Genomic DNA, 20,582 nt, shown 5'->3' on the forward strand with positions numbered 1-20,582 from the left:
GTGTCATGCTTTATTCTAAACATCATTCCCACTCATGATTTTAGCCTCCTGTTCGAATAGTTTTAAGAAATGGTGAATCATTACCGGAGACTGTATTCACACTTCATTTATTTCAAGCTGCCAGACTCCAACACATCTCAGTCTGGGAAATGATTTTTTAACGTTGACTTCATGAGCGTCACACTCGAGCTAGAACTGTGTGATGAGACTCTAATTTCTTTCACTCTTCCGTAGTCTGCCATAAGGACCAAGACGCTTGTAGCACAGATAAGGAAGAAGCAGAAGAGGCTAAAGCTGTCAACACTGTAATCCCAGACAGCATGTTCATCTTCAAACCAGACAACCCGTGAGTAGCTACTCAAAGTTCCGCAGAGACACAGACAAGGGATCATACTATTAGAAGCAAAATACAGGCTCAGAGAACAACATGTTTAATCAACATTTAAAGAGTGTTGCAGGGCTGTGGGTTTGTGACGAAGGTTAGGACTCAGAGGCAGAAACGAGGCAGAGAGATTGCTGAGCAGGCCAGATTTATTTGTTTAAAACCAAACCACTTCTCAGATAAACACAGTTTTTTCACAAGATTGACTGACAGGACAAGGAATTACGGGAAACAACCAAGGACATAAAAAACAAGAGCGCTCAGCGCAAACCTCCTCCAACCTCCAAATATCCTCTTTACCAGATATTGGCAGTTATCTGGATCATTGATCCTGATCATGGTTCCATGATCATTCACACTTCAAAGGCCTCAAAGAAATTTCTATCCCCATTAATACCGTCAATTATAGGTCCAAATGCATGTGCACCCCCATTTTTGAAAAATTGCAATGAAATGTACGATCTGGACCTTATCCAGATGAAACTTGAGGTAATTTTGAACCAACACAACATAACTGAGTCACAATTTCATAAAGATAAGTCAATTATGAATCGAGATATGATTTTTGAAAATTTCGCCAATTTTGACAGACAGGGATTTTTCCATTTTAAAAACTGATCCAGATTCAGCATATTGGTCCGGATCTCTGCAAAAATTTAATGGAATCTTCCATGCTGTTAGATGTACCTTTGATTAAAAATCCGTTCAGGACTTTTGACGTAATCCTGCTAACTAACAAACAAATAAATGAAAGCACTCGTTCAGAGCAGACTTTAGAAAACGCCCACTTTTGCATGTGTCAAAAACTGCAGATCTCATGACAAACTCTTGAACTTTCGTTGTAGGTTAATGTCGGAACTCTTCTCAAACCAGATTAGACATGCAAAAAAATCCACTAACGACAGTCGAAATTACTTTCAAAGATGGTGGACATTCAACATAACTCTCAAACCTGGATCAGGATCCAGATCTTGACCAAACTGTATCTCGTGATAGACTTTAGTGGAAAGAAGATATACTGGCGATATCTACAAACTTCAACCTGCTGCCAAATCCACTTTCTGGATTGGATCCGTACGGAACTCGACGTTTTGATAGAGGTCACAAGCCGACATCAATCCACCAAATTTGAATGAAATCAATTATTTAAACTGTATTGGAATTTTTGAAAGTCGTAAATGGGCTTTCCAATGTTAATTTCCAAAAATCACTGAGTCAGCAATCTGGATCTGATCCGGATCATGTTTGGTCAGACGTTGCATGTCATAGCCTTACATCAACCTGCAAAATCTTGAACGAATTGATGAAGATCTGACGTAGATATGAGTTTTAGACATTTTTCCCCATGCTAAAGATGAAGGGAAGGGAATTTTGCAATTTTTGATATTTTTTGTGACCTTGATTTTCAACCTACCTTCACCAAAATTGAATGGTCTCATCTGTGCCCAAAAACCAATTAACAGGAAAATATTGTAGTGGATTCGTCAAAAATGTAGGACACTATCAAGTACACAAACAGACACACATACAAACAAACAAACATGACGACCAATATACTTTCGAAAAACCGTTTTCGAAAGTAATAAACGCAGGTGGAAAATATGACGTCTTTGGTGGAGGTAAAAATCACAAAACCATTACTTGGATTATCTTTAACATGTTACCATTTATCTATTCCACAGCTTGTGAGAAAATCTGACCCAGTAAAGCCCCAACATATCTTTCTTAGTGTTCGGTGTGCAAACAGTTTTAACAAGACCAGCGTTTATAGATTGTATACCACTCCTGTATGAGAGGGTGGTATTTTGATCAGCTCACAATCTCTGAAAATGTCAAGAATGAAGAAAGATCTCACTTTCAAAATGTCAAACTAATCCTTTCTATCTATGATGTGATTCGTAACATGCTTATCCCCTCTTGATCACTTGTATCATGACGGTGTCTTTTTACTGATCTGCTTCAGGCTGCGTCGAGTGTGTCACTATGTGGTGAACCTCAGGTATTTTGAAATGTCCATCCTGCTGGTCATCGTGGCCAGCAGTATCGCTCTGGCTGCTGAGGACCCAGTAGCAACCTCCTCTGAGTGGAATAAGGTCTGTGATCATGTTGGTGTTATGATACATTTGTGTCCTTTAGGGCAATGAAAAGATGCTCAATACCATTATTTTTTAAATGGATAAATACACCATTAAGACGTCTATAACTGATTTGCAGCAGGTCACTAATGCCTCTCCATGGGGCGAGTAAATCTCTTTAAGTCTGAGAAACGCTTGTGCTGCTTGCAATCCAATGCCATCATTTAAGTAATTCTTTCCTATAAAAAGGCAGGCTGAATGCCTGCACATAATAAAAAGACTAAACTAAACCTCAGAGGTTATAAAACTATGCTTGATTTCTCTGTTCTTCATGTCATCTGCTTTCACGGACTTTTCAGATTCTGCGATATTTCGATTATGTTTTTACCGGAGTCTTCACCTTTGAAATGATAATAAAGGTGAGTGGTTTTGTGGGTGTTGAGTACATAATGAACATTAATTATAGAAAATGAAAGAGTAGATGCATGCGTAAGTCCTTTTAATCGTAAATTTGTGAAAACATTCAGACGAATGCTTTGAAAACAAATCAACGAGTCATTCATGTTTATGCACAGCTTTGGAGCTGCAATCATCTCAGTTAGAACTGATTCTAATCCATTTTGCTAACTTTAGCTCACTGCACTTTACTGCACGGCTCTGCGTTGATTTCAGATGATTGACCAAGGCTTGATCCTCCATGACGGCTCCTACTTCAGAGACTTGTGGAACATCCTTGACTTCATTGTGGTGGTGGGAGCATTGGTGGCCTTCGCTCTTACGTCAGTCATGGACATTTTTTTTACATTTTAGCATGACCATAGCCAATACCTTTATTGTGTGTGTGTATCATCTTATTTGTGATATCTAATAACAATTGCTGACTGTCTCCCTCTTGCCATGTGTTTGTTTGTTTGTGGATGGTGCATTCGATGGTTGACTAGCAGCAATGTGATTGGGTAAATATCCTCTTTTTTTTTTAAAGCTATTACAAGCTTCTGTGTACAAAATGGATATACATGTGGTAAAGAATGTGAAAAATATCCCACCAATAGAAACAACAAGGGACGAGACATTAAGACCATCAAATCACTGAGGGTGCTGCGAGTCCTCAGACCACTTAAAACCATTAAGAGGCTTCCCAAACTCAAGGTGAGGTTTGATCTGTTTTTGATAATCTGATTGGCTTTCCTTCATTTCTTATCAATATGTTAATGTTAACAGCTGAAAAATGGCTTCTGTCAACATTTATCAATAATAAATGATGTATCTATCTCAGGCCAAAGATAATAGTACATACAATACAGTACATACAAGCTTACTGACCTTGAATACATGTATTAAAAAACGATCCATACACTGAAAGTCAATCCATTGTTGTGGTTGATTTATGTCTATCTAGCTACAAAGAGTGTTACTTAAATCTAGGTCTTCCTCTCGTCCTTCCGTTTCGTCCTCAGGCAGTTTTTGATTGTGTCGTGACGTCCTTGAAGAACGTCTTCAACATCTTAATAGTCTACAAGCTCTTCATGTTCATCTTTGCCGTCATTGCTGTGCAGCTCTTCAAGGGGAAGTTTTTCTACTGCACCGACAGTTCAAAAGATACCGAGAAGGACTGCCAGTAAACTTTCATTTTTATCTTCTTCCCATTATCAGTTATTTCCTCTGATTTAAGTTCAATCAAATCTTTCTTATGTTTTTTTTTGTCAAGATTTTTACATAAACTCTAAAAACTCAAGAAAACTAAAGTTGAAGCTTCTGCTTAGAATGTTAAAGCTTTTTTTTTTTTTAGAATGCTTCCACTTTTCAAATACATTTGCTTCTCTTTTAGGGGTTACTACATTGACTATGGCAAGGACAAGAAAGAGGTGAAGAGAAGAGATTGGAAGAGACATGAATTTCACTATGACAATGTTGTCTGGGCTCTGCTCACGCTCTTCACGGTTTCCACTGGAGAAGGATGGCCACAGTGAGTGTGCGACCGCAGACGGAGCGACTCCCATCTTTCTTAGATGGTTCATTACTTTTTATGATCCTTATAACCTTTTAACATCTGCCTTGTTATTTTGCTAATGTTCAAATCTGGCCATTCATGAGGGAAATGTAATGAAAGTTAATAACTTAAAGATGGGTGCCATTCATTTCAAAATATTTCAATGGCATGCTATTGACTTTGTACTGGAAATCCCTTCTAGCATCTCATTTCTACACCGTGAAGCAAGAAACTCCCAAAGTGTTCACTGCTGAACTTGAAGCTGCAGATTATTTAGATATACCACAGTTCTCTAAAAACATTGCTTCAAACCTTTACAAACCAGTTGTAGATATATTTGTGCAACTTAATCATGCTTGTGCCGTGTATTCTGGTGTTATTACAGTTAGTCTCGTATCTCCATCAGGGTCCTGCAGCACTCAGTCGATGTGACAGAAGAAGACCGCGGCCCGAGTCCGGGCAACAGGATGGAGATGTCCATCTTTTACGTCATCTACTTTGTAGTCTTTCCTTTCTTCTTTGTCAACATCTTTGTAGCTCTCATCATCATCACCTTCCAGGAACAAGGAGATAAGATGATGGAGGAGTGCAGCCTGGAAAAGAACGAGGTATCAAACACTGATGCAAGAAGTGACAATGAAAGCATTATTTGTGTATCCCTGAAGTAAAACATGTCTGCTTAGATGAAAGCGAGATGAGCAGATGTCATAGTATCAGAGTAATCTTTTGATCTGAAGGCTTGGTGACGTACTGTATACTAAATAGAGTTACACCGGCTTCTGGTTTATAGGGCTTTCATGACAGTGAATTATTTTAGATCACATGAAATGAATAACAATGTCTCACACCAGGGGTGTGAGACACCAGCCCTGGCATTTTGTGTCCAGACCAGCCCACTACATTATCAGCGACAGTATGAAATAGCCGTTATTAAGTCAGTGATACGCAACATGTGGCTCTTTATGTCTTAATATGAATTTATTATTTCCCCCTTTTTACCTATTTCCTTTGGGAATTTTGCCACTTTCTTTGTCCCATTGTTGCCCCTTTTCAAAAAGTTCTGACCCTTTTTTTAAGATTTTGGCTCCTTTTGGCAATAAATATCCTTTATTTGTTTTTTTGTCCATTTTTACAAGTTCTAATTGACATTTTATCTAATTGTTGTCCTTCCTTTAATTTCCTTGGCCACTTTTCATCCAAATAAGTTAACTTTTGCTCAATAAATACCACTTGTTTCCTTTTTACCCTACATTTTGCATTTTTTGTTTCACATTTTTGCCCTTTTTTACTATTATTTGCCACACCTTGCCCATTTAAGCTACCTTTAGCATTACATACCGCCTGGTTCCTCTTTATTTGTGCATTTTTGGGCATTTTTGACTGCTTTTGGCCCATTTTAGTCACTTTACACTCTTTTCTTGCCATGTTTTTGCCGTCAAAAAAAAAAAACGTAGCGGACTGGATCGGCCCACTTCAGGTCGACGACCCACCGTGACAAAACCCGCCATACCTCCTTGCTTTGTCATCTCTGTATTTCAGAGGGCCTGCATAGACTTTGCCATCAGTGCCAAGCCTTTGACCCGATACATGCCACAGAACCGACACACGTTCCAGTACCGCATGTGGCATTTTGTGGTATCACCATCTTTCGAGTACACCGTCCTGGCCATGATCGCTCTCAATACCATTGTGCTGATGATGAAGGTGAGGAAGAGGACAAACATTGTTTACCGTCCTTGTTTTGTGTTCTTAGATGAGAGGAAATTCCTGGCCCTGCCTCCGTCTTTTATGCTCTTACGGTAAAAGCATGTGCCGTTTTCCACACGTCTGTGCGAGTCAATGGAAAAGTGATGCGGGGACGTGCAGGTGCCACAGCAGAGCCTCAGCACACTGTGATGTTTGCTTTCTGATCTGCTGCTGTTTGTCTCTTCTTTTCCACTCTCCCACTCATCACTTTTTATTTCCTGCCCTCGCCACGATGGCTCAGACAGACTCAGAGTGACTCAGCTTGTATCACATATTGATCTAAAATGTCCAGGCGCTTCTATTTAACATGACCTCATTAACTGTGGCGGCCAACCCTGGAGAATTGACTTCTTCTTTAGTGCAACAGATCAGAAGGTGCAGAGGAAGAGGCACTATTTATGGCTTGAAAGGAAATTTCTGTCAACCTCTACAAGATGCAGGGCTGACGTCCCTGGTCCAGAGGAGTTAAACTGCAGTGAATGGATTGTGATTTAAAAATAAAGCTGAAACTCACATTTTAACACCTGTCACTTTGTCTTTCCAGTATTATTCTGCCCCACCAGCGTACGAGGCCGTACTGAAGCACCTGAACACAGCGTTCACTGTACTCTTCTCTGTTGAATGTGTGCTCAAGATCATGGCCTTCGGCTTTTTGGTGAGAACAAAGAGCAACGTCTGAATTGACACTTAATTAGAAAAGATGTAGAACGTAACTGCTGTTTTACAGAACTACTTTCGAGACACGTGGAACATCTTTGACTTTATCACCGTTTTGGGCAGCATCACAGAAATCGTGGTAGACTTGCAGGTAATCGTGCAAAAATGCATAAAAGCCAGTCAGATGGTATTGCACATCAATGCTCAACTCTCTCGCTGTCTCCTTGTCAGTCTGTGGAGACGTTCAACATGAGTTTCCTGAAGCTGTTCAGAGCAGCTCGTCTCATCAAACTCTTGAGACAGGGTTACACCATCCGGATCCTTCTGTGGACCTTCGTTCAGTCCTTCAAGGCTTTGCCCTACGTCTGTCTACTCATCGCCATGCTCTTCTTCATCTACGCAATTATTGGCATGCAGGTGAAATAAAGCTAAATCACTCGTCTGCTTCGGCATGCTCGATCAATATCTTTACAAACAGTTTTCATCTGTGTTCATTAGGTGTTTGGGAACATCAAGCTCAATGAGGAGACACATATTAATCAGCACAACAACTTTAAGTCTTTTTCTGGAGCTCTGATGCTGTTGTTCAGGTACGTTCTCTGATTTATGAACAGATTTCAAAACACTAAGTGGAAATGTACTTGTTTCACATTTACACTAAGTCCTTTAGCACAGGGGTTTTCAACCGGTCTCACCCTGGGACCCACATTTTTCCAAGATCATTAAATTGTGACCCATTTTTTTAGAAATCAACCAGCTGAATTATTTTTTTTAATCGCTGTTGAGAACACACATGTATTATTTTTATTAGCTAACATTTTTAGCATAAATATATATGTATTTTTCCTGTGCAACATGCATTTCACAGCATTGCTGTAAAATAAGTTTCTTTCAACATGAGTCCAAAAAGAGACACACATTAGGTATTTATTAGGCTACCGGACTCAAAACGCCACTCACTTTGTTGTTGTTGTTGTTGTTGTTGTTGTTGTTGTTGTTGTTGTTGTGTACACTAGTTAAAATTGCAACTCCTCTGTTATTCGAGAAAGGATTGGGATGAAATTTGGTAGGTATAATCTATGGATGTGTACGCATCGACACTCTGAGCTTGTTTTCTTTTTTGGGGCCCCAAGGGTCCCCAAAAGAGAAAAAAAAAAACAAAAGTTGATTTCTCATTTATTTGCGAGTCAAATATTATTCCGGTTTTGTTACGGTATCATTGGCACATACCAATATATAAATGGAGCCCATTACCCCGTACATGTCACTGGGGCACCACTACTCCTCCGTTAGTTCTTGTTAGATCAGAATGCGGTTTGGTATGAATACGCTATCAATGAATATGATGAGACGCTCTGAGCCCTTTTTTTGAAATGGGGCCCGGTGGCCCACCCCACATTTTCAGTCATTTCTAAATTTATGGGAACTAGTTGTGTGATTTCAAAGGTAATTCAACGTAGATTACGAGTATGCCTCACATAATTCGGTTATAGGTGCCCGAGGAGCCCACTCCCCTTTTTTCGGCAATTTCGATTAAAGTTCATTTATTTGTGAGTCAAATACTGCGACAGTTGGTGGTACCGAATCAATGACACATACCAATATATGAATGGAGCCCATTACTCCGTTTGTGCCACAGAGTAGTCACCACAGAGTGACTACTCCTTCGTTAATGCTCATTCAATCGGGCTGTAATTTGACATGGATATTCTATGAGCAGATGTCAAGAGCTTCACTGAGAACGTTTTTTAATCGGTGGAACCGAGTCATTTGACTGAATTCTCTGGAGCGTGGTACGTGCTATTTGGCCGTAGTTCATCCGAACTTGTTTTTTATCAGCTGTCCGCAACCCACCGAGTGACCAACTTTTGGGTCCTGACCCACCAGTTCAGAATCACTGCTTTAGCACATATAGGAGGCATAGATCATCAGACCAACATCTGAACTATAAGTGTTTGCTCAAAGTGCATATAAGGAACACAAAGCTCACTCTGCTGCATAGATAGATCCAATTGAAATAAAATAAAGAAAAATACGTTATTTTTACTTGCAAATCACGTGGCCCCAACTCATGGTTTTTGAACCTTTGATTGAGAGCGTCCCTCTAGATCCTGCAAACAGCTGTAAACAGCTTGCTGTAACATTCGGTATATTTGAAGCTGTTTCTGTGTGTGGTGTTACATTTTTTTCATACTTTTGTCACACCCTCATGTTGGTAGACACAGGTGTGAATAAACTGTGAGCTGGACAGCACTGAGAATACTAAGCTACCTCTCCTTCTTGTGCTGTATCATGTGGGTTTTCAGGAGTGCTACAGGGGAGTCATGGCAGGAGATCATGTTGTCATGTCTGGGGGGTCGGCAGTGTGAGGTGGACCCCTCCTTTTCTACACCACTTCTGTCCACTGACCAGGAGGGGGGCTGCGGCTCAGACTTTGCTTATTTCTATTTTGTCTCTTTTATTTTTTTTAGCTCCTTCCTGGTAAGAAACCAAAAACAGCTTGATTCGTGTCATTCTTTGTCTTCACTTTGAAGCCTATGCTTTCTCTCTATTTTTCTGCAGATGCTAAATCTGTTTGTGGCTGTGATCATGGATAATTTTGAATATCTGACCAGGGACTCATCCATTCTGGGTCCACATCACCTGGATGAGTTTGTTCGAATCTGGGGGGAGTATGATCGAGCTGCATGGTCAGTGTTTTGAAGAATGATCATTCTAGATTAGTATTTTACCTAAACAACGACCATATACACATTTTTTTATATTGTTTTTTTTATTTATTAGGAATTCATTAGAGATGTAGGTGTTGCAATCAGACATATGTATATGTGTATATAAATTTATACTGTAAGTATTATTATTCTATGAATTTATAGAAGTCTAACCACGCAAACATACTGAATATAGAGGAAATCATAAGCTATACAAGGCAAATGTATTTGTATAGTGATTTTTTATACACAACAATCAAACTTTATTTGGGTAAAATTCACAAATTCATTCATTCTACAAAATAATTACACACTGATTTATTTCCCTGTGGCAGAAACCTAATGATGATTCAGAATACAATTGATGGACACTATAACTTTGAATTTGCAGGGTCAATTTGACCTCCGTAGAAATTGAGAATTGGTGAAATGTCATGCATCATAAGATCTTATGTAGGTCTAAACTCACCACAAAGAAGAACTTAATGATTTGCCTTGTGTGGCCCATAAAAGAGCACACCCTCACTGCAATTTTAGATCCTGTTATTTAAAGAAAAACAATGACAAGCATGAGATCTGAATGTTTTAGCTGACTTGTTTATTTTAATGGTTAATATTTAAACTATATTATTATTATATTTGAATCATTATTAATTAACGTCAGTAGCCTAATGGCAACATTTTATGACATTTTTTTATATTCAGTTGTTGTGTGATAAAATGTGTATTTATTATATGACATGTTTTCTAAAAGTGTAAACTTTTCACTCCTCACATACAAATAATTCCCACAGGCCTGCTTATGAACAGTCGCTTCTTACATTTCAGATGTTCGGTTTAATGCAGAACAGAAGCTCACATGATTTGATCACAGGTTTAATATAGTTTTAATATAAATGTAGGGTAACATTTTACTTCAAGTTTTATACACAAGGCTGACGTTACGCTGTCCTTAGTATGACATGACACTTGTCATTAGCATGAATAAGGTGTCATGAAGGTTGTCATTAAGTGTGAACCCTAACCCTTCCTTACCCAAACCCCTAACCCTACTAACCCCACTAGATCCCTCCACACTACCCCAAATAATGTTAACATAGCTCCAAAGGTGTCATAATTTAACAAACAACACTTAATGACAGCCTTTGTGACACATTGTTCATGCTAATGACAGATAACGATGGTGTAATGTCAGCCTTATGTATAAAACTGCAAGTAACGTGTTCCCAAATATAGTTAATATCCAGATAACTTTTGACGTTTGGTCGCACAAGTTCTTTTCTGTAGCAAAAAAAAACAGTGCATGACAACTCCCACATTAATATTATTATTCTGCACTGTAAGTTGTGATGTTTACAACCTTATATGTGCTTCCCTCCTCACCTGCAATTATTTTGTGAATTCTAAAAATATCCACAAACACAACATACAGCGGTGTGTGGAAAAGCTAATTACGTGTTGAGTGAGAGCTCAGAGCATCATTCACCCTTTGCGTGTTCTGCAGTACACGTCTGCATTGACAACTAAAGGCATGTGTGTTCTTTCCAGTGGTAGGATCCACTATAAGGAGATGTACAAAGTTGTACGCACTATCTCACCTCCCCTGGGCTTTGGAAAGAACTGCCCTCACAGGGTGGCGTGCAAGGTTTGGTTCCCCCTGTGTCAACAAACCTTCTTCTGCCTCTTTCATGTGGCATCTTTCAGACTTCCTTCTTTACCTCCTTTCCGTCCCTGCCTGAACTTCTGAAAGTGTGCTACACAGGTCTCTGGTACTAAGTTACAGAGGATCTCCCTTTTTTTTTTTACCGATTGATAGAAAACATAGCTAAGTCAAAGCATTTTTATGAATGAATAAAATTGCTTTTGATTCAGTTATGTATTAATTTGAGATGATCCTGTTTCTTTCTACCTTGTGGATCTGGTTTATATCTGTTTGTAATCCCCTCTAACAGATGCTGTTAGTATTTGATATTTGAACCAGATCCGGTGTGGCTGTCATTCTTGTTCTCATCTCGTTTCGTCTTTTCTCCCTTCCCAGATTTCTATGCCTCGTCAACTGCATAGAAAGAAAACTGCCTGTTTTACTGCCAGTACCTTTGCTCTCTCCTTGTGTGTGATGCCTCCAAATAATTCTTTCTCTTGTATCTCCTCCGTTCTTTTTTTTTACCCCTTACCCCCTTCCTGTGCTTTCTTCCTTCCTCTTCCTCTTGGAACACACTCGCATCCACCCCCTCCCTTACTTCCTCTCATCCTTTCCCTTTTCCAATATTTACTCCTCTTCATCCTCATCGTCATGGCTACCTGGCAGTGGTCGCATCCATTACACTGACATGTATGAGATGTTGACCAACATGTCGCCACCTCTAGGCCTGGGCAGGAAATGCCCCCCCAAAGTGGCATATAAGGTAGACTGAACACCAGAAACAGGAATAATCACATGATAGGTGGTGTAAGGCCATGTTTTCCGTGTCATTTACTGGAAAAGTAAGGCTTTGTTTTGTGTTGTTTGAGTTAATGTTGCTTTGCAGAGGGATTTTTCCATTTCAAATACATTGACATGATAGTATTACAGTTTGCCTGTTTGCAGAGAGCAACAAAATGTCATCAAAGGCAAATGAAATTGACAAAAAAGGATTCGCTGCTGAACATTGACACGCTGATTGCTGACACGCTGCTTCTTTTCTTTTGTATCGTTTGACTTTCTTTCATCTGTCTGCATTGTGCCTGCTGCCACAGCCCACTTTTACATTACTTTTGTAATGTATTCAATGCACTCGCTTGTTTCAATTGCATGTTTGTACTTTGCTTCGAGTGTATGTGTGAGTAAGCCTGTGTGCATGCTCAACTTCAGTTATTTCATCTGTAAAGATCAACGAATAAAAAGGTTGTGTGGGGCCGTCAATTTAAAGTTGACAGGTCATCCACCTATCTTAAATTGCACTCTTATTGTTTGGTTTTGATATAATAAAATGAATATTCCTGTTAGTATATTAGTCATCAATAAACCCTGTTATTAATCTGTATGGTTTTTAATTGGACATGCTGGAATATATATAGTTTAAAGTTATGGATTACAGTGTTAATAAGATGTAGGTAGTCTGAAACCATTTTATAAATTCTGATAAGAAATGACAAACATTAGAAATGATAATGCAGTTAAATCTGGTGCCAGTTTCTGCATGTTTTTTACCCAATATTCTCAAATTGTTTTGCAAAATTGCTTTTTATGCACCATGTGAAAGCTAAAACTCATCTAAATATAACAGATTGCCACAGGACAGTTCTTTGTGCGTGCGTGTGTGTTTGTGTGTGTGTGTGTGTGTGTGTGTGTGTGAGAGATTAATTTAGAGTGAAAATGGTTCTCAGAGGCCTTCTCTGTGCTCTGATAATACTGACAGTGAGTTTACTCTGCTGTCATCAGAGACTCGTCCTAATGAACATGCCTGTGGACGAGGACATGTCTGTCCACTTCACTTCCACCCTCATGGCCCTCATCCGAACGGCTCTGGAGATCAAGATAGCCAGAGGTCAGAAGCATCTTTTTTGACATACAGTGTAAATGTGTTTGCTTTTTCAAATAGGTTTCAAACATTTCTGGATAGTTGGATGGATATGTTGTTGCTTATCCCTGTTATGGATCCACAGGGGGGGAGGACAGGAATCAGATGGATTTGGACCTGCAGAAGGAGATCGGTGTCATTTGGCCGCACCTCTCACAGAAAACACTGGAACTATTGGTACCGATTCACAAAGGTAATCGACAAAATATGTAAAAGGTAAATATCATAAGTCAAAAGTTAAACTATAATACTATGTTTGTTATCAGCGAGTGACATGACCATTGGGAAGATCTATGCCGCCATGATGATCATGGACTACTACAAGCAAAGCAAAGCAAAGAAACTTCGGCAGCAACTGGAAGAGCAGGTTTGGTCTGGTTTTTCTTGCACTCCAAGCTGTTTGGGAGAATGTGAAGTACTGTTGAATTTATCTCCATGTACAATAATGTCTTATTTTTTTCTGTAATTTTCTCAATTAGAAAAGTATATAATACAAAAATGAATCCTTGCAGTAAATTATACTGTTACAGCAGCAGCAAATGCATAACCCCTAAACTAAAACACACTTTAACTTTATATATAATATAAACATGTGTAAACACACATACATACACAAACACACAAATATCTACACTACACACAAAATGACTTGCACAAAACAAACAGAAAATGAAAGGAAAATATACAAAACAACAAAAAACGACCAAACACTTTGTTGTTTCTCTGTATTATTGCTCAGATTGGTCATTATTTTAAATGCCAGTCCAGTCTTTTAAAAGTATTTATGATATGTGCACAATAAACACAATATGCACAACTATAACATCACATTACATTCTCATCTTAAAACATTCAACTCTTCCGTACCCCGACTCCCTCTTCCCTGTTCCCTTCCCCCTCAAGTAGGTGTAACACTGCCCTCTCTTTTTATATCCCCCCTTTGATAAAATGTTTCTTACCTTTCCCTAAGCAGGGCTCGTGATGATCTCAATTATGCAATAAAATTAATTCATTTATTTAATTGCAATAACAAAATGCATTGTTGTTGTGAAAAGATTGCACTACATGTAGTGTTGACCTTCAACAGCATGTGCAGACAAGGGGGAAAAAAGTCTTCATGATTTGGGAGGTGAGAACTGCAGGTCTTATGCATCTTTGTTTAGTTTTGTAAATATCTCTCCCTGCAGAAACATGCTCCAATGTTCCAGCGTATGGACGCCTCATCCCTTCCTCAAGAAATCCTATGCAATGCCAGATCGCTGTCATTCCTCAGGCACAGTGCTGGGTCTGCTCTGTAAGTACCGGTACCTATAGCTCTTTTTTTTATCAGTTATCTCTGTCAGCCTTATGTTTTTCATTCCTGTTGTGTCTCTTCAGCACCAGAGGAGGTTTTGTGGCACTGAGTCCCGTTTCTCCTCAAGAGATGTTTCTGCAGCCTCCTTCCCATTCCAGGAAAGATGAGGAAGAGGAGGATGAAGATGATAGTTACCGTTCACCCTACTACCCTTACCATCTCCGCCCACATCACCGCCACCATCATCGACATTTAAGCACACTGGTATGCATCTATAAATTGCTCCCATGTGCAAGTTGTTTTCCATGGGTCAACTGCAAAATACACATAATGCTCATGGTTAAGGTTATTTTAGCATTTTTGTTGTTGATTTTTTATGTCTGGTTTTCTCAGCCTCTGGCCTTTGATATCTGTGTATATTGTATTGTTTTTGTAGGTGCCAGAGGTGATGGAGTATAATCAAATGAGGCAACAGGCTAAACAGGAACCTGTTCTTCTTAAATCACCTCAGCGGAGTCCTTCCATCAGAGCATCCTCTATGCCCAGACTCGCAGTTGACCCACAGGTAATAACCAAATACTAACCTCCATTTATCTAGAACCAGTTTGTATTGGTTGGTGCTGTTTAAGGAAAAGTAAACTATCATACAGCACACCAGTTTCAGCAGATAAAGAGAAAGACAGTTAAACAGTAAACAATACCCCAATCAAACACAAGCAAACATTGTGAAACATTTCAATTGGCTTGTTTTAATAACCGGACAAACACCACCAGAGGTTTTGACTCGTCTGCTCTGTGTTTTGCCCACCAGCAGCCTGGAGTGTGTGCAGACAGAAAGCTGATGAAACGTTCCTTCTCTACTATCGGTGATCAGTGTGTGAATGGCCTTTGGCAGGAACAACACTCTCTGGAGAGAGTTAGCCCCGACGACACATACAAACCCCGGCAGAGGAGCTATAGAGGTCGGCACGCCGTGAAAATGTCTCCATACATTTCCTGTAGTTATTCTATTTGGCATATTGCACAAAATAAACTGTGAGAGGGAAAGTCTGCTGGTTTGACAGCTAGGGTTGGACATCGAGGATTGACTAACTTTTCTGAAGAAGCCACCGAACACCAACAAAGAAGAATCCACTTGAAGTGTTTGCTTTACCGCGCAACCATGAACGGAATTGTTCAAATTGAAATGATGCCCCACCATATTGACAGCATTGCCATTGCGTCCTTGCACAAGACATTTTACCCACATTGCATTTGATATAATTTCAACCAGCTGTGGCTATAGGTGAAGCTTTCCATCTCCAACATGAAGGACAAAAGAGAAAAGACCAGTATTAAAGCAGAACTAAGTAACTTGCGCTTTGCGCTCCCCCTAAAGGTCCCTTTTGGTTATGTCACTGTCGTAAAAAAACTCCACACACTCCGTTGCCTGCCCCACCCCACAGCTACATGCACACCTTTGCTCTCCCAAGACAGTAGCAACCGATCACTGAAAAATCCTAATGCAACAGTGACACAAATGGTGCTTTCACACATATAGACCATGTGAACAGTATGAGGAAGAGAGACAAGTAAACTGAATGATGTGGGAGTAATATGGAAGGGAGTGTGAAAATGTGTGTGATTTGTTTGTTTGTGTGCTGACAAAGTGGCTCTGAAAATGGATGGATGGATAGATGGATGGATGGATAGATAGATAGATGGATATTTGTGTGTGTGCTGCCTGATGGAGCGCTGGGTTGTGAGTGTGTGCGTGCCTGTTGCCGCAACGACAGTGTGTGTGATTGCTGTGTGTTGCTGCTGAGCTGTCACTGCTTGGAGTTGCTTCGTTCCTCGGACAAAGGTCTTCTCTGCCTTTTTTTTGCTGACTCCGCCATGATATAAGTTTCAGAAAAGTGAATTTGTAGACAACCGTGTGCAGCCACAGAGCTGGTCATAATCTAGAATTAGTTTGTATTGGGCTGTTGTAAAGCAGTACGTCTTGCCACCGGGTCGGAGGCAGGGAAAGTTGCAAGTGCGGTTTTCTGGTGAGAGACAGCAGGGAGGGATGAAAGACCCCCCAATCACCCCATAAACACTTGTATTACCCTCACAGGGACTATGAGAAGTATTTATTAAGGTGAAAAAGTTACTTAGTTCTGCTTTAAATGTAAGACTTGTATGAGGTAGCACAATCTTCCTTCTTTAGTTCTTGACTACATCCACATTTAAATATGGTTGTTGTGTTTTCATATGGATTTCCTTATTTGTTCTATTATTGTTGCTGAAGACTAACTTTAGTATGAAATGTGTCTTGAAGGTCCTCGTGTTAACCCCAAAGAAACAAGTAGCCACGAGAGAGGGAGGTCAAAAGAACGGTGCCACCTTCTTTCCCCGGACATGTCGCGCTGCAACTCTGAGGAACGAAGTCGAGATCCATCGCATGAAAGAAGGAACTCACCCAGTAAAGAACTCTCTGAGACTCAACAGGAAGAGGTTCCTAAATGTGTCATTTGAAATTATTTTGCTGCATTAGAGTCATGAACTGTGCCTTGCCAAGTCTGCAGGAGTCCTTCTGTTCATGTATGTGCTTTAATTGTATGCAGGTGAACACATCGGAAAGCCCCGCCCACTGCACATCAGAGACCAGCACACCTCGCAATCGACGCCAGCTACCCCAGACCCCCTCTCGACCCCGGCCTTACATCTCTTACTCCCCTCTCGTCAGCCGAGCCCAAGCTTTGCCGACAGCAGCAGCACCTTCTGAAGAACAAAGCCTGCCTGAAAGCCAGAGCAGCCCCTTTGCAGCAGCTCAGGGGTCGTCCAGAGGTCAGAGTTCAGGATTGACCCACTCATCTCCTCATCGGTACACATCTGAGCCCTACCTCCCTCTGCATGACGAACACAGCGGTGGGGAAGCAGGTGAGAGGGAGGACACTCTTACCTTCGAGTCTGCCATTGCCACAAGCCTGGGACGAGCCAATGCCATTAGCTCCGCCCCTCAGCTGAGACACTGCTGGCAGGTTCCTAATGGACATTTCCGTAAGCACATGAGCCAGGCAAGTCCAGCCAGTGACAGCGAGCTGTTAAGTGACACTGACGAAGACGACCGCTGCTAATAATCAGAGATGTAGATGAGGATGATTCTCTGAGGCTCTGATAACACAATGTTCTCAGTTCCACTAGCATTACAGGTCGGATGGAGTACCTCGGTTGTTTAAGTGGTTGTATCTGTCTGCATCTGTGTGCCCTGTGTGTATTACAGAAGGGAGACTGTGTGCGCAGACCTCAATGTGAACACTTGTGCTCTCTTACAGTGGAAATTTGCCAAATCAACAGAACAGCAGAGACTGGATCCACCGTAGCTTGCTCACCGTAGGCAATCACCTGTGTTGTCAAGCCTTCCAACACGAGTTAGCGCTCAGCCTGTTGTTCGGAACAAAACGTGGTGAGATGTCAAAATATTCTATCTCAGTCCAAGATGTGGATCTAAGTATGTTTTGTGTCGGTGAACTAAGAGGTAGCATATTAACATGTAATGAAATGAATGTATTTTGTTTTTATGTTCCGGTGATTTGATGTGGTTGATTTCCATCCTTACTGTGCAGAGTTTTGTGATCAGACAAGGTGGATTCAGGCAGATTTTGCCACCTTATCAACACTTCCTGTTTACATCAAGTCTTTCATTTGATTGATGGGCATTAATGAGTCATTAACCAATAAATCATCTGAACTGAAGACCAAATCCTAGAATGACCATAACCACTTACAATAGTTATTATTTCTCTGCCATAATGTGAAGGTGGTTGTGCAGTTCTACCTGTAAAAAAAAAAAAAAAAACACACACTAAGTGATAACAAGTGCCACAATAAGAGATGTTTGAGTTTCTCTTTGGAAAGATTCTAGAAAATATGATCTGAGATGGAAAAGGGAGTAAACTAGAGCTTTTGTTGATCCTGGACCATTATAGGTGGTACAGCTATATGCTGGGGGTGTCTTCCATAGAGGGTGCCACAAATATGCTGATTAAAAGCTGATAATATTATTTACCTATTATGAAAAATAAGCTCACATTATTTAACCAAATAGCTACCCCTACAAAGCCAAGTAAAGAATAGAAAACAAGGAGGAGGAAAGACAGCACAAAGACAAACAGATCTGAAAGATAACATCATAAGATTTTTCATCTTAACTACCGAATTCAAGTTAACTAAATATTTACTGAAATTGAATAATTGTGAAAAATGATGCACCCCAGGTTCGATTAAACTATTACTCTAACTGTGACAGGCAGAAAGAGGACTTGATGCAAGAATCGCCTCTTCAAATTTTACCTAGATTGAATAGGCCAGACTCTTTGTTAACAAAGTAAAGGCGGGCATGCACTATGCGATTTATTTTGTGGGATCGTCTCTGCTAGATCGTGTGTCGTGCATCGTGTAGTATACATGGGGTCACGAGAAGCGATTAACACCTCACGACCAGCTCCCGTTCAGCAATCGTACGGTTGTAAGGAAATCAAACATGTTTGAAATCCAGTATCTCCTCGTGAGGGTATCTCACAGTTGAAGCAGTGCCACGGACCGGCTTACTGTAAACGCTCACATTGTGCGTGCGCGAACACCGTAGGACCGCTGTAAAATTGACAGACTGTTCTGTCCAGTCAGCTCCTGGTCCATCACATCGCCGTTGTTTCTTTTTTAAAGCTATTTTTGTGTCTGTAGTGTCTCTCCACTTCCGGGTTTTTCTTCATCGTCTGTTTTAATGGTGACGCTTCAGAGTTCTTCTTCTTCTTCTAATTTGTACGTTGCATTTCCGGAATCAAGACCCCGACGTGTCGTGTATGAACGTACAGTGTGAGCAGTCAGATCGTGTCAGATTGTCGGTCCGTGCAGTGCGAGAACATGAATCGTGAGCCGCGCACATTCGTGCTCTGCACCTGAGTCGCACAGTTTGAGCTGGAGCTCAGTACAACGATTGAAAAAAATCGCACAGTGTATCCCAGCCTTAAGTTAACATGTCGATGAAGAATTTAACAAAGACCAAACCTATGGGTTCAATTACACAGAACTACTGCACCGCACCTGCTAAACTCATGCATTCTGTGCTTGTCTTGGGCCTGAGAGCCAGACATCAGTTGGTCCTGGTTGTAGTATCTCAAACCAAACAGATGTTGTTTCTTCACATACTTGTGATGGACGACTGAAGTCAATGTTATGACAGACGTGATGAAAGCCATTTTCTTCCTGTACATACAAATGTGGAAGAATTTTCTTCTGAATGTGTTGCCTTCTATCTCGTGATGATGAACTTAATGATAATATATTGTCCTTTATACATGTGATGCAACTTGAGGCTTTATCAAAATAGGAACCACAGACATCAGGTGGATTATCTAATTGTTAGAGGGCCACATTGTTCCATGTCACAAATGATTGTTATATAGAAACTGTAGCTGTGCATTATTTCTTGTCCATAGAAGGAGGAGTACGGTCATTTTGACTTGCATGGTCATTGAAACAGTGATAATGAGAGACTGTTGAGAAAGTAGTGTGTCACTGCTGCCTGATTCAGTGTTCATTATTTTTGGATTCATTTTTTTGTCTAAAATGTAATGAAAAAACAGTTAAAGTTTTGTATTCACAGTATTCACTGTTCACATCCTCTGCCATCATCAGAGACATTGTTTTACCTGTAAGTAGGTTTTATATAAGTATGTGCTGTTATCATTATCGTTATACTGTCTGTTGAACTTGAAATGTGACTACAGGACTGAAAATTCACACATTTGCTGCAGTTCACGATGAAAATCCAAAAGAGAAAATAGTATTTTGGCAGAGAAATCTGCTTTTTTACCGTATGTTTACTGACAGGTGTATTATGTTCAGCCTTGGTGTCTGTGCAGAGAAGCCTTCTTATCTGTGCCTGGGGAAACTTGTCCTTAGAGTTTAGCCAATCACAAAACTGGATTTCTTAGAGATGTTGATCAGTAAATATGTAGTATAAACTGTACAAAATAAATCAATGATTAATTTCAGTCTCTGTCAATTTGAACACATCTTGTGTCATGTCCCGTGTATTTGGGGCTGCCTATGTGTTAGTCCTGGAATGGATGGATGGATGGATGGATGGATGGATGCAGTGAGTGCAGCATTGAAGACTGAGGCTGTGCAGTGATTTCATTCTC

General features: G+C 40.3%; 1 protein-coding gene across 6 annotated transcripts in view; it reads left to right on the top strand.

Annotated features, from left to right (window-relative positions):
- Positions 1-18,103, top strand: part of cacna1ea (calcium channel, voltage-dependent, R type, alpha 1E subunit a) — a 108,478-nt gene extending 90,375 nt beyond the window's left edge. For 2 of the 6 annotated variants that reach the window (XM_028445247.1, XM_028445249.1), the window contains 26 exons: positions 235-346; positions 2,346-2,475; positions 2,817-2,876; positions 3,130-3,236; positions 3,402-3,413; positions 3,510-3,606; positions 3,915-4,075; positions 4,286-4,423; positions 4,854-5,055; positions 5,987-6,151; positions 6,738-6,848; positions 6,921-7,001; positions 7,082-7,267; positions 7,349-7,440; positions 9,157-9,331; positions 9,413-9,540; positions 11,110-11,206; positions 12,983-13,088; positions 13,207-13,314; positions 13,388-13,488; positions 14,309-14,415; positions 14,499-14,679; positions 14,852-14,980; positions 15,230-15,377; positions 16,715-16,890; positions 17,001-18,103. In XM_028445247.1, the coding sequence (XP_028301048.1) occupies positions 235-346; positions 2,346-2,475; positions 2,817-2,876; positions 3,130-3,236; positions 3,402-3,413; positions 3,510-3,606; positions 3,915-4,075; positions 4,286-4,423; positions 4,854-5,055; positions 5,987-6,151; positions 6,738-6,848; positions 6,921-7,001; positions 7,082-7,267; positions 7,349-7,440; positions 9,157-9,331; positions 9,413-9,540; positions 11,110-11,206; positions 12,983-13,088; positions 13,207-13,314; positions 13,388-13,488; positions 14,309-14,415; positions 14,499-14,679; positions 14,852-14,980; positions 15,230-15,377; positions 16,715-16,890; positions 17,001-17,513 (3,623 nt within the window). In that variant the 3' untranslated portion in view covers positions 17,514-18,103. Of the gene's footprint in view, positions 1-234; positions 347-2,345; positions 2,476-2,816; positions 2,877-3,129; positions 3,237-3,401; positions 3,414-3,509; positions 3,607-3,914; positions 4,076-4,285; positions 4,424-4,853; positions 5,056-5,986; positions 6,152-6,737; positions 6,849-6,920; positions 7,002-7,081; positions 7,268-7,348; positions 7,441-9,156; positions 9,332-9,412; positions 9,541-11,109; positions 11,207-11,869; positions 11,967-12,982; positions 13,089-13,206; positions 13,315-13,387; positions 13,489-14,308; positions 14,416-14,498; positions 14,680-14,851; positions 14,981-15,226; positions 15,378-16,714; positions 16,891-17,000 lie in introns of all 6 variants that reach the window. The other 4 variants (XM_028445243.1, XM_028445244.1, XM_028445248.1 and 1 more) reach the window with 4 other exon arrangements.
- Positions 18,104-20,582: the final 2,479 nt, after the last annotated feature.

The sequence above is a fragment of the Gouania willdenowi genome, chromosome 4, assembly GCF_900634775.1.
Source record: "Gouania willdenowi chromosome 4, fGouWil2.1, whole genome shotgun sequence".
Taxonomy (NCBI): Eukaryota; Metazoa; Chordata; class Actinopteri; order Blenniiformes; family Gobiesocidae; genus Gouania; species Gouania willdenowi.